The sequence below is a fragment of the Sylvia atricapilla genome, chromosome 2 (assembly GCF_009819655.1).
Source record: "Sylvia atricapilla isolate bSylAtr1 chromosome 2, bSylAtr1.pri, whole genome shotgun sequence".
Taxonomy (NCBI): domain Eukaryota; kingdom Metazoa; phylum Chordata; class Aves; order Passeriformes; family Sylviidae; genus Sylvia; species Sylvia atricapilla.
Genome location: NC_089141.1, coordinates 39,196,253 through 39,209,370, shown reverse-complemented (window position 1 = coordinate 39,209,370; position 13,118 = coordinate 39,196,253). Strand labels below are relative to the sequence as shown.

Here is a 13,118-nt window from a genome sequence, read left to right as displayed (position 1 = left end):
GAGCTGTGATACAGAAGCAGAGGGAATGAGAATGGACATGTGGAGAAAGTAAACACATTTTCTAGACAGCACTGAAGGAGTCCCAATTGGTGGTCCTTATAGCTGCTGTGTTATTTTCAAAAAATGTTTGTGCTCCAGCTGGGAATATTGCTGTGCTGCAGACACGGGATGTATGCAATACCCTGGACGCCTATGCTTGACCCATGGCAGCAGCAAGTAAACACTGTGAGCAAGTGTTCAAGGAGCATCAGTAAACACTCTGATCACATGTTCCATTAAAAACAGAAATGGGGATTTAGCATTGTGTCAGGAAGTTGACTTTGTGCAACAATAACCTCTGGAGCAAGGGTGACAACAGTTTAACAACAGTTAAACTTTTAAAGTAGTTCAAGAGACAAGAGAGTACCTTCCCTGTCCAGAATACAGCTGCCTAAATGCACATACCTGAGGTGGGATAGTCAGAAAACTGAATTTCAAGTTCAGTCCATCTGTACCATTAAACATGACACTGCACATCTCAGCCCCACTAGACTACAAGTGCCACAAGGCAGAATTCAAGGTAGGTAAACACATTATTTACAATTTTCATTTGTCTCTCTTCTGGTGTCTTTTGAGGAACACAGCAAAGAATCAAGTTCTGAAAGCATGGTACTGTGGAGATACTACACAACCACTAATTCTCCCAGACACAAAAAGCAGCAATATAAAAATTTTTCTATCATGCTGATGGGGTTCTTATGTATTTCCTACATAGCATTTCATTTTGGCATGTAAGAGCAGTGCTCTGTCATGGTGGCAGTCTGATCACTTGTGGGCACTAGAACTACATGATGTCTTCAATTTAAAGAACACTGGGCTTCCTGCTCAATGCTTAAAAGCAAACAAGAAGAGAGATGGGCATTCAGTCAAAAAAAGTACTCAAAAAAATCAGGAAACTGCTAATTAGTATAAAGCTGCATGGCACTGGCCTCACAAAACATGCAGCTGCTACCTAGGGAGCCCGTTTCTTGCAATATCTCACACTAGTATCTGAAACCATACCTGCTTCAGGCTAGAGCCATTGCAGATGTGGTAAACTTCACTCCAGTAAAGGAATTGTGCATTTACAGCAGCTGGGAATACTGCTGTCTATGCATCCCACAGCAGTGTGACCACTAAATTCCAGTGATACAGACATTCACATTCTCCACACCCTCGAAGCCTTGCAAACAGACACTGTCAGCACATGACAAGCCATGGGGCTGAGGCACTGATGTCCAAGAACTGGAGCTGCTCAGTCAGCAGAGGCCACAGGATGCTGGGGATAGGGGCCTCTTTATTGTTTCCTAGTCAGAGCTCTGGAAAATGCTTTCAAAGAAGGAAGTGGATGCAGAATGAGGTGTGAGCAGTCAGCTGGTTCACAAGTGACAGAAGTCACTTGACCCTTTCCCACAATGAAACACTAGACTGTTACCCATGGTTTAACCTTTTGCCAGGGTTGCTTGCATGTGCTACAGAAAAACCTGAGCAGAGCTTTCTTGAAATAGTCCTAAGGAGAGCATAAGTGCTCACATGCACAGTATTATGAATCAGGGCACCCAGTCATTATAGCAGGGCGTAGCAGAGAGTCATAAGCTTCATCAGCTTCCTGCCAAAACTAGGTCACAGAGTTTTATCCACTAGTTTCTAGATCAAGTTCTTCCACTTCTCAGTGCCTAGTGAAAGAGAGCTGCTGCTGTTTAAAGAGATATTTCAGAACATTCAGAGATGGGCTGACTGGTATGTTGCAGGTCCTGAGGGAGATACACACAGCATCACAAATGACACTGAACACTTTTCAAAGCCCCGTATATCCTCTGGTCTGATTTAAATGTAGTTAATTGCAATGTCTGAAAAACTCCCACCCCACACAGTACTAAAGAAAAATGCATTGTTTAAAAAAAGTCTGCCTGCTACTATGTTTTTCCTATCCTCTTTCCCTGTTCAGAAACAAGGTGTACCTGCTTGCAATTCCACACTCTTCAGGTGAGCCTGACCTCCAGAGCTCCCCCTGCAGGTTCATCTTTATCTGTAAAAAGTACACTTGATTCTAACTTTACTAATTTCTCACCTGGAACAAATTAATGAAATTTCAAGTCCTGAAATTTCTTACTTAAGAAATTTTCTCAATATTTGACAGCTTTTTAAGTTGTTACACAAGACAAAAGAACTTTTAGAGGCATCAAAACCAGAAAAGGAAAAGCACATTAATAAAAGCTGCTTAAAACTACATGCTAGGTTTGAAACACTTACATTTTTAGTAACAAAAATAAAGATACATGTAATAAAGTTGGAAAAAAGAATTTGAAAGAATTACAGCAAGTTAACCTATAGGTAAAGATTCCAGGCCTGGACTGAAGACTATGTTATCCACACTAAGTGTGGGCAGCTGTTGACTGAAGATGACTGACTTTAAATGAGGGCCAGACAAACTGACTCCACCACTGCAAGACCTGATGCCATGAACCTGGCAGTATTCTTCCAGTGGCTGACATGAAATCCTTGCAGACTACCTATGAACCCTTCTCTTTGTAGGTACCCACCATGGCAGTCTAGGGATACAAAGCTGAAAAGGGTAATGAGTCAACCAGTAAGGGAATAGGAGCTCCCAAACTATCAGCTTACAAAACAAAATCCAAGACTTCAGAGGTGCCTGGGAGATCCTATTATTTAACTGCACAGTCCCTGTAAAGTTCCAAACACAGAAAAGTAGCTTTTACAATCCCTAGCACAGACTGTATAGCTACCCTCTGTCTCATCTTTAAGGTCAAGAGGACCAGGATTTCTGTCATTTGAAAAATCAATTCAGAAGGAAGTATCAGACTGTTGGGGTTTTGGGGGGGCTACCCAAAAAACTGTTGGGGTTGTTTGTTTTTAAACAAAGAGTAAATCACAAAACAGCAAAGAACTTCACTTCCCTGTTCAAAAATGAAAGAAAGACAAATGGAATGAAGTTTTATTGTACTTTTGCAGGCAAACAACCCCAAACTTTTGTCAGGAAAATTACTAATTACTGCAGTCTACAGATAAAAGTCAATAATGCCAACAGAGTAAACGAGCCCAAGTTTGAGAAGTTGAAATATTTTAATTTAGTCTTCATAAAAACTATTAGTAATAGATATTACACAAGTATCAAGAAATCAAAAAAACTTTAAAAAGTCCTGCTGTTCCTGCAACAGTTAGCCTCTTTTCTCCTTAAGTCAAAAAGAAAGCCAAACCAGAAGTAGCTGAAGTTAATTAACTATTAATAACAGCAATCTTTGTATATTTCCTCACATCCACATGGAGAAAACTCAAGAGAAAAGTTATGCCAAGCTCCATTTTAGGAACTTAATCGAAAACTTCTTTGAATAAAAGTGAGACCAGTGAAGCTACTTTCCCTACTCAGAGAGGAACACCACAAAAACATCACCCTTATATTGAGTTTGTTTTATGAACAGAGAATCTTTGGCACCAAAGGCCTTCTCTACATAATCATATATCATAATGAGGATATATTTGACTATCACAAAACTTTGTTAGGTAGTTGATTAATCTTCCTCTGCACCACAATTTTCCATTCTTAAGATACTGCTGCCTTAAGCTTCAGCAGTTTGAGGATGGCAGGAACAAAGACATTGGTTCAAATTTGAACAAAGACAAAAGGGGCCAATTTCCCCCTTTTTAAGAAAGAAATGTCCGGACTGTACCCTTGATTGTCCCCCTGCAAATTGGGCATTTCCTAAGGGATGGTGCACATTCTTTGCACACCACTAAGTGACCACATGGAATAAAAACAATAGAAACTTCTTTGTCCATGCAAACTTTACATGTTCTTTCCTCTTGCAATCTTCTTAATTGTTCTTCCATAGGTAAACCTGGAAAAAAAGAGTTAACTTTGTCAGCCTGAATATATGTGAATATATCAAAATACATTTATTTAGAGTGTAGCCACGCCCCTTTTCACCTTTTATTTCCCTACCTGTATTGACTAAATATAGATGGCAGTGAACATTTTTCAGAGCTCAGAAAGAGGCATGCAAGGAACTAGTCTGTACGTTCCTGTTCTGTGAGATGGGACAGCCCAGGGGCTGGAAGCCAACCAGTGTTTACATTTTAGCAAATGCTGTACTTTTCTTGGTTGGATATCAGAAACACAAACACAGCCTGACTGGTAGAAGTGAGCTATATCCAGGCTTGTATACTTTTCTCCAGTCTATTAACAGATTAAACTGCAGGACCAGAGCAAACTCAATCTCATGTCTGACAAGTTTTTATCTACACAGCTGTTGGTCAAGCTAGATCTCAGGACACCTATAACCCACTCTGGAAAAGCAGAGATGACAGCTGTTCTGAAATACTAACCAACTATTCATTCTCTAGTCTTTACCAAATGCCTGAATGCTTGTATCAGGATCAAGTCCAGCATGTGCTGCTTGAATTGTTGAGCTCCAGAAAGCTCTACATCCTGTGATGTGCAAACGCCTGAGCAAGGCACAGATACAGCTTAGAGCTGATAGATTCACTTGCAAGTATGCACATGCACTTAACTTTTGATTAACTTTTTCATATTACTAAAAGTCCATATTACTAAAGCAGAATCAGAGAGGGTAAAGCACAGACCTATTTCTTAACCAAAGTAATTTTTATGTTAGCTGTTTGTTCTACCACAGTATTTAAGATAAGAAGGTAGAATTTAAGATACCTGAAACATCTTCTGTGGGAACGTACTTGATGGTCTTCTCCACTAGAATAAAAGAAAAGAAACCTTATCATTTAACTGATCTATGCTCAAACAGCATCTTTTTGTTTCTTCTTTAGGCTGCTGTGAGAGCACTGGTTAGTCTTCTATAAAAGGATATCCTTTAAAAACAAAAGGAAATCAGACAGACATACCAAATAAATCTTTGTAGAGCACAGGGTCACAATCTCGTAGACAATTCCTGAAGATGCTGGCTGCTTCATTTCCTTTTACTAAAATTGTATCTATCAGTTCTCTCGCCTGCAATGGTATCTGAGTCTTCTGCTTAATAACATCATGCTCGAGTTCTGTTATCACTTTAGCTGATAGTAAACTCCCAAGGATTGGGAGCACACATGTTAAACGTTGGAATAAAGCCATTCGATTCTTCTGGATCAAGTACAAATCATCTGGAATGTAAGGGGGAATTAGACAAGAGAGTTAGGAATACTCTGCTCCAAACTGCACTTCTGTTTAACAATAATTGATACATTCTTTAAACTCTACTTGCAATGTTTGCTTGTTACACATCATTAATAAAACCCTCAGCAAGTTTTAGTGGTATTCATGTAATGAACAGCCTTAAGGAAACCACATAAAAGCAGCTTCTGAGCCAAAGTCTGTTCACCAAGGAAACTTCCTGCTTCCATCTCTAGGTTAAATGATCAGAGAGGATCTTGTGTTAACTCCGTATTAGCAAGACTTACACTCTCTGGACGACTGCAAAGAAAAAAAACAACACCAACGCTCACTCACTGATGTGCCAGAGGTTAGCTTTTGTCAGTGCTAGACTGTAGATAAAAGAAAGCTCTTACAAGAAGTGTCCAACAGAATTCATACAACAGAACCAGCAGTACAGCACAACCAGACTCTGGAGACTATTTTAATACTCTACCACAACCAAGAATCAAAAAAATTTCAGTAGGATCAAATGCTGAGTCCATCTTATGTTTTTTGACAGAAATGCAACTAGGAAAGAAGAATCCTTAATTTCATTTATAATTGAGAAGTTTTATTATGCTTCCTAGACTCAAAATCAGAAGGATTTCTTCAGGCTTCAAAACTTACATGGTATTCAAGCAACAGGAAATACTAAAGACACATCATATAAACAAACTGCTGACACACATGGGCTGAGTCAGATAGAAAAGGAGATCTTAGGCCATCTTACAGAATTTGAATTTGTAGCAGTTTATGGCCCCCTCTAGGAGGTGGATATGGCAGCTTACTGATTCAAGCAGCTTACAGAGCAGACAAATTTGAATAAAAATTAGTAGAGTGTACCAAGTGTTCCATTAACGGCAATACAAAGGCACAAAAATGAAAAAAAAAAAAAAAAAAAAAAAAAAGACTTTGGAAAGAAGAAATGATTCTGAACCCTTGGCCTCTGCTATGAACCATTCTCCTAAAAGGGAATGAAACAATTCTCAGACTGCTGGTTCCATACAGATATCCCAACAATGCTTTTAGAGAAGCTGATTCTAACAGCAATTAAACTAAATCACCTAGTGCATAAAAACAAATATAAAAACTATACTTAGTACTAACTGCTTCAGATTTCACTTTTATTTATGCCTGGTGCGTACCTGATGCAACTTCTTCCAACTGCTTTTCTTTCTCTTCTTCAATCTTCTCATCTTCAGCCGTGAGCAGATCAGACACAAGATCATTAACAGTCTTGTAGTTTTCTCCAGTGGCCAAGATTTTACTTTGCACTGTTTGCTTTATTAGCCTTCTACTAAATCCCATCTCCAAGGCAGCTTTAACCACAGGCGTGTTCATCATGATTGCATCTTCTGAACGGCTCTCTCCAGGTTCAAAACGAATAACTAATCAAAAAGGGAGATCCTCATGTATAATATAAAGAATAAAACACCCATACAACCCCAGAAATCAGACACATCAACATTATCTACGTACATGAATACTATGCAGTAACAAGTTTCAACTGTTTAAAGAGAATTTTTGTAAAGTAGTTTTAAAAATGGAAGCCGGTCACTCAGTCATGGACTGAATCCAAGATAAACATCAATCCATGTCAGGCCTTTGTTAAAACCTAGGTTAAATCCAGAGAAACCACTGAGAATTCCATTGTGTCCTAGCAGCTTTTTTTTATACTCAGTTATTTCTAACTTCAGCCTTGAAAAATGGCCTGGGGGTGTGCCAGGGGTGGGGGAGGGAAGTCAGAGTTTATAGTACAAACAATTGCTCTATTCCAGCTCTTGATCAGTAATTTGCATTTAATTTAGTAAACACCAGACACATGGGATTCTGACTCATTGTCCTCAGTCAGCAGGGACTAGGACAGCATGAACTCCCAGAGGGTGATTGAGTTTTTCCACCATAGCTAGAGTCCAGCTTGGAAAGACTTCACTGTACCAGCTTGTTCTACCTTCTCCCTTACCTCTGAGCTGCTCAGCTCAGAGCATTTACCTAGTTAAGTGCCTAGAGATGGAATTGCATAACTGCATAGTCATTGACACCCTCTCGCAACTGTGCCACCAAGCTCAACACTTACTTTGCTTAACCCAACCCTTAAACAAAAAAACCCAGCAACCAAGTGTGCACACCCAAAAATTTGACATGAGCTGCTAGCATGAAAAGAAAGAAAATAAAAAACAAGATATTTTAGAGATGTTTCCTTGGAGTTTGTCAATACAACATCAAAATTATTAAACTTTTAGGAAAATCTAAGAATTGGCTATTCAAAGCTAACTTGGACATTTGCAATCATTAAGTTTTCAAAATGCTGAGGAAGTTTAAAAACATGCTTTAATATACATACTTGGAGGATCAAGGTTTTCATCTACAGGCGGATCAGAGGTTGACAGGAGCTGTAGAACACAAGAGAATTATGTTAGTACTGAAGTACTGTTCTTCCCTCTATGTACCTTTCTAACACATTGTCACCAATCCTGCTAAGCTTTCTACCCAATAAATATTTCACCTGCAGTTATACAAGTCTGCAAATTTGTGTGAGTGTATAATCAACACAAAGCTGGTGCTGACCAATTCCACGAAGAGAAGTCTGGTTACTCTTGCCCTAAGAATTACTTATAGAAATAATTCACACTGTCCATGACTGATTTCTGAAATAATAATTACTGATCTGTACTATTCAGTGTATAATCAGAATTTCACTCTGCTAACATAAAGGAGCTCACTGCCTCATAGGACTCTTCATAAGTAATCTGTAGAGGTTAAACTCTGCTAGTCCAAGACTAGCCGTGGTTCAGCACTAGTTTCTTTTATGTGCTCATGAAGAGCATTCATGATGTTAGAAACCCAGAAGAAACATACACAGAAATGAGGCAGAAGAAAGGACTGAACTCAAAAAACAAACACAGCACTGTTCAACAAGGGAAACCAAAGTCACAGGACAGGAAAAGTTTACCTGTTCAAGGAGATGGGGGAATCTGGCCTGAATTTGACTTACAAACTCTCTTCCTTTTACACGAAGCAGATACTCACACCTGAAACATTGACAAAAGTGTATTAAATCATACTTTCTACTTACCAAAGAAAAAAAATAGAAGAATGAACAAGTTTTAACCCAGTGTAAGTTAAATACATTTCTCTTCCTTCAGAAGAGAAAGAATACTCTTAATTGGGAGCTTGGTGCAGCCTAGTGTCCAGTGACACTTCGATAAAGCTTTTCTGTGACATCCAGCTCTCAGCAGGCTTATGTATATAAATGCAGCAGCTTTACATTCTGCCACCACTTGTAATCAAAATGGCAAGTCATGAGGAATGATACTGTGTCAGAATCACTGCAAACTGCAGTGATAAACTTTCCATCCTGCATCTCACCATTCTTATCTCCTACTCAAATTGTTCAAAGAAAGAATTTAACAAAATATAACACCATAATCAAAGCCTGCTTCACTAACACAGGTTTATCTCTTATGTGCGTTTACTGACAAGCTATTGTACATTTACAACAATGACATTTAACCCTACATACATCATACAGTCCAGCACTAGCTGATAAATTGTCTGTGAAAACCTAGCTGGAGATCTACAACGAGAAGAATTATTATTAGCTTTCCTGAAATCAAGTGTAGTTATTTCTGTAATGGAGGTGGTGATTTCCACAGGCATAGATAGCAATTAGGTATGAAACTGCCATTTAATTAGAGGTTACATTAAAAAGTTATTTCTGTCCTTTTTTCAGTAGAGACATACTAAAGAGCCACTGAAACCTTCTTCGCAAGCTCTTCCACATGTAGGAAACTAAACTGCACAAGCAAAAAAAACTGGTTCAAGTTTTTTTTTCAAGCATTCAGCATGGGCACAAAACCAGAAGCAATGAGTTAAACATTCCTTCTACTTGGTTTCTCAGCAGCCTTTGCTCCCCTTGATCAGCTTACTGACTGCTTCTCTTACTCATACTTATGAGAAAAGTATGCTCATTAACAATGCACTCTCACTTGCTGTTAGTGATCTGAGGATGCATACAGCTTTTCATAATGAAAGGGAAGCATTATATGCCATAAATGTTTTAATTATGCCCACCTACACACTTCAGAGCTTTTAGACATACACGCAATACATCCAAATGAAAGAGTGAATCTGTACATAAAATAAAGTTAAACAAAACTATTAAGTGAAGTACATATCTGCCAAAATTAGAACATTTAAGAACATGAACAAACTATAAGAAAGATTTTGTGAGTTACCTTGGAAACCACTTTGCATGCTCAATCCATGGATCATCTCCAGATTCCCAGCACCTTAAACCACCATCACAGCAAAAACACTTCACATCATCATTGCGACCTAAAAAAAAAAAAAAGGCAAAATATCTAGCAAACATCGACACAACTTACTTCAAAGCAAATGTTGACATAGCAGTATGAATAAAACTGGAAAAGTCTGGGTTTCTTACCTACATAGTAAAAGCCAGCATCTGCAAGCTGTTCAGGCTGAACTGGAATTCTGGTTGGCCAATTAATGAATGTTTTAACACGTGCTTCATGCGTTTGCATGCTCACATTTGAAACATTGAAACTCTGCTGGTCTCGGATAAGGTTTTCCACGAAAGGGCAGTTGGGGTAGTGTCTCCGATGCTCTGACACAGCATTATCTTTTGGTTCCCAATTACACAGCCGACCACCACAGGTAAAACAAGCAACTTTGTCTGCTGTTCCCAAGTAATAAAGTCCAGCCTTTGCCAGATCAGTGGGTGAGAGAAATGTCAGTGGCCACGAGTGAAAGGTGCGTAGCCTAGCATCTTCTGTCCTCATAGAAGGATTGTGAAGCTTAGTGCTCAAGAATGGAAGGTCTTCAACTGCCCTAGTAGTCACAGGGTCTTGAGGAAAACTGGAGAATGAGCCACTGAAATATCCAACCTGTTCTAAACTTGGAGAAAGTGCCATGGAATGTAGAGACGGTGAGAGACTGTTTGCAACTGAGGGTGAAAAGGCAGAACGAGATGACAGTCCAAGGTTGTTAACTGAAAGCATTCTTTGAACAAAAGTGCAGCTAGGATACAGCTGCTTATGTTTTTCCATAGCATTATCTCCTGGCTGCCAGTTATCCAACGTTAAGCCACAACTGAAGCACTTAACTTTATCTTGCACACCCGTGTAATAAAACCCAGCCCGGGCAAGGCTCCGCTCAGACACTGGCGCGTTCATGGGGAAAGTGGAGAACGTTGACATTCTGTAGAGCTCACAGGACAGGTCATACTTCAGCTCGTCACACAGAGCACTCTGCCTCATGATGCTAGCTAAGAAAGGGCTATCTTCCACTATGTTCATAATGGACTGGTTTGGGAAAAATGGGACTAGTCTTCCTCTGGGAGGTAGTTGTGTGCATTAAAGGCAATTTGGAACAACCCCTGTACAAAAGCAATAAACACTTTAAAGTGTAAGTTCAAATGTGCATATGGATAGAACTGACCTGATGATTTAACAGCCTTTAAACATTTGGGGAGTTCTTGGACCTTAGTCTAGCAACTGCTTTCACAGCAACAAGCTTCTCCATCCCATTTTAACTGAAGAAAGCAGGTTGAAAAGCAATTTCCATTAAATCATATAAGCATCACATGCTTTACTTGTTCTGTATAGCTGGGAGAGAGGAGAGCAGTAACAATCTGTCAGGCTCACAGAGGTGGGATCAAAAGAAGAAAAACCTCAATTTGGTTTATCAAAATCCTTTATCAATAAAGTAAACTAAATTAGGAGGCAACTAAAACAAGATTGTTCTTATCCAGAGCATATGTTAAGTAATTTAAGGACAAGATTTCACCCTAGAAAGCTGATAAATATGTAGCTTATACACACACAAAGATTTTAGTTTGTAAAACCTCACTAAGAGGCTGAAAAGGATTTATCAAGTTCAAAAAACAGAGACCCTGAGCTGATGTTACTATACTGATCTTGTATATTTGTTACTACTGGAGACCAAAAAATAAGCCTCTTAAGTTCTGCATATTGTTGTAACAGGTTGTTAAGACTAAACAAGTTAGTTTATACTCCACTTCACATGTATAGAATATTCAGCTATTAGAGAAACAAATCCTATACACTGTCTCAGACAAGGATGAACTCTCTTTATTCACAAACCTGGGATAGCCCCAGGCTTGTCTACAAGTCAGCACCAAATTAACAGAGCACATCAGTTTTAGCCTGGTGCCTTAGTTACATGTACAGAGTTATCAAATTTAACATAAATTATTTGCCCTGTGTTGAGACATTCTGATACTTTATACTGTTGAATCAATTTTTTTCTGTATGCCATGTTTATGGCATACAGAAGCAAACAGAACTCTCAGTTTAAAAAAAATGTTGATGCCTTAGTTTCTTGATTTCTGCACAGAACTACCTCCCAGAGGTAAGACTGAAGTCCCTTCTAAGGTGTCTACGCCTCCATATTGGTACTGACTGTCCTCAAGAAGAAATTTTAAGTATCTGTAGTTTCAATTATTCAATTTTTTTGTGACAGAACAAAACCTGTAGGGAAGAAAAAGAGTGTGTTAAAATACACAAGATGAGGTGCATACAATGCTTATGCAAAGAGCAATTAAACTAATTGAAACAGCATAAGCTTCTTGAAATTACAGAATGTTAAGGATTGGAAGATCATCTAGTCCCAATCCCCTTGCCATGGGCAGGGACACCTTCCAGTAGACCAGGCTGCTCAGAGTCACATCCAATCTGGCCATGAGCACTGCCACGACTGGGGTGTCCACAACCTCTCTGGGCAACCTGTTCCAGTGTCTCACCACCCTCCCACTAAAGAATTCCTTCCTAATAACTAATATCAATTTCCTCTCTTTCAGTTTCTGTCCATTACTGCTTGTCCTGTCCCTACAGTTACTGATGAAGAGCCCCTCTCTGACTTCCCAGTAGACCTGCTTCAGATACTGGCAGGTTGGTCTCCGTGCAGCCTTCTCGTCTCCAGGCTGAACAAGCTCCAAGTTGCTCTGCTTAATGTCAGCTAGAAAGCTTCAAGGAGTCAACTTCACATACTGTGATAAGGAGGGGACTTCACACACTTCATTTCCCTGTTACTGACGCATATGCAAAACTGTTTAACCCACAAGCAGAAATTTTTGGCAAATGGCTTAATCAGACTACTTAATCACAAGCTGTATAACTGAAGGTAAGATCCCGTACTAAAGAAGTTACTCCATTTACATTCGAGCTTGCAGATTCCCAAACAATGAAGACACCATTTTATAACACTGACTTAAAGAGTACTGGATTTTCTTATTTACGTAAATCCAATTATATTTAAAGCAAGGACACCGACAAAACTGAACTTCCACTAAAACTTAGGTAAGAGCAAACACGAAGTTCAGAGAGGGTTTATATATGCAGCCGTGAATAAATATAAAATTATATATTTAGTAGTCTGGTCTGGAGGATCGGTTTTAAAAAAGTTTTTCCAGGAAAGACTCGGTCAGGATGACACAGCACTGCAGAAACAGCTCCCTGCGCTAAGGCACCAGACCCCGCACGGCGGGGCCCGAGCGCGGCCCCAACCCCGGCACGACAGCCCCACGTTCCGCATCCGCCGGCGCCCCCGGGCCTCGCCCTCCGCTCCCCCTCTCCCGCGGGCCCCAGCCCCGCTGCCTTCCAGCGCCGGAGCCCGCACGGCTCCCCCGGGCCCGCACGGCGCCCCCCGCCCCTTGACGGCCGCGCCCTCCCGGCAGGGCCCCCGCCCGGCGCCCCTCGTACTCACGGCCTCCGAGCGGGCCCCGGCGGCGGCCGCAGCAAGGCCTATATGCGGTCGCGGGGGGAAGGGCCCCCGCCGGCACCGCCCCGCCTCGGAAACTCCTGCCGGGCTCGCCCGGAGCTCCGGGCCGGCGCCGGGCGCGGGCGGCGCCTGACGGGGCGGGCACAGCCCCGCCCGGCCCGGGCCTGGAGCGCCC

The 13,118-nt window shown here is 40.6% G+C and overlaps 1 protein-coding gene and 1 long non-coding RNA gene across 2 annotated transcripts in view; one reads left to right on the top strand and one right to left on the bottom strand.

Annotated features, from left to right (window-relative positions):
• The window catches only part of LOC136357581 (uncharacterized), a 391,604-nt gene that overhangs the window by 285,847 nt on the left and 92,639 nt on the right, over nt 1-13,118 (top strand). The gene's annotated exons all lie outside the window — the stretch shown is intronic.
• Nucleotides 3,666-13,069, bottom strand: BIRC2 (baculoviral IAP repeat containing 2). Its single transcript, XM_066312965.1, has 9 exons — nt 12,929-13,069; nt 9,627-11,694; nt 9,418-9,517; nt 8,133-8,211; nt 7,524-7,572; nt 6,325-6,567; nt 4,894-5,148; nt 4,703-4,744; nt 3,666-3,875 (listed from the first exon to the last, which is right to left on the bottom strand). Exons 2-9 carry the CDS (start codon nt 10,498-10,500, stop codon nt 3,682-3,684), a joined length of 1,836 nt encoding a protein of 611 aa, XP_066169062.1. The 5' UTR covers nt 10,501-11,694; nt 12,929-13,069; the 3' UTR covers nt 3,666-3,681.

What these genes read in the sequence shown, in the direction of transcription:
- BIRC2 (XM_066312965.1), bottom strand. Translation starts at nt 10,500, where the DNA reads ATGAACATAGTGGAAGATAGCCCTTTCTTAGCTAGCATCATGAGGCAG. An exon ending in TCCCCCATCTCCTTGAACAG is followed by an intron (nt 7,573 to 8,132) that starts GTAAACTTTTCC and finishes TGTGTTCTACAG; the next exon opens with CTCCTGTCAACCTCTGATCC. An exon ending in GTTGGAAGAAGTTGCATCAG is followed by an intron (nt 5,149 to 6,324) that starts GTACGCACCAGG and finishes CTTACATTCCAG; the next exon opens with ATGATTTGTACTTGATCCAG.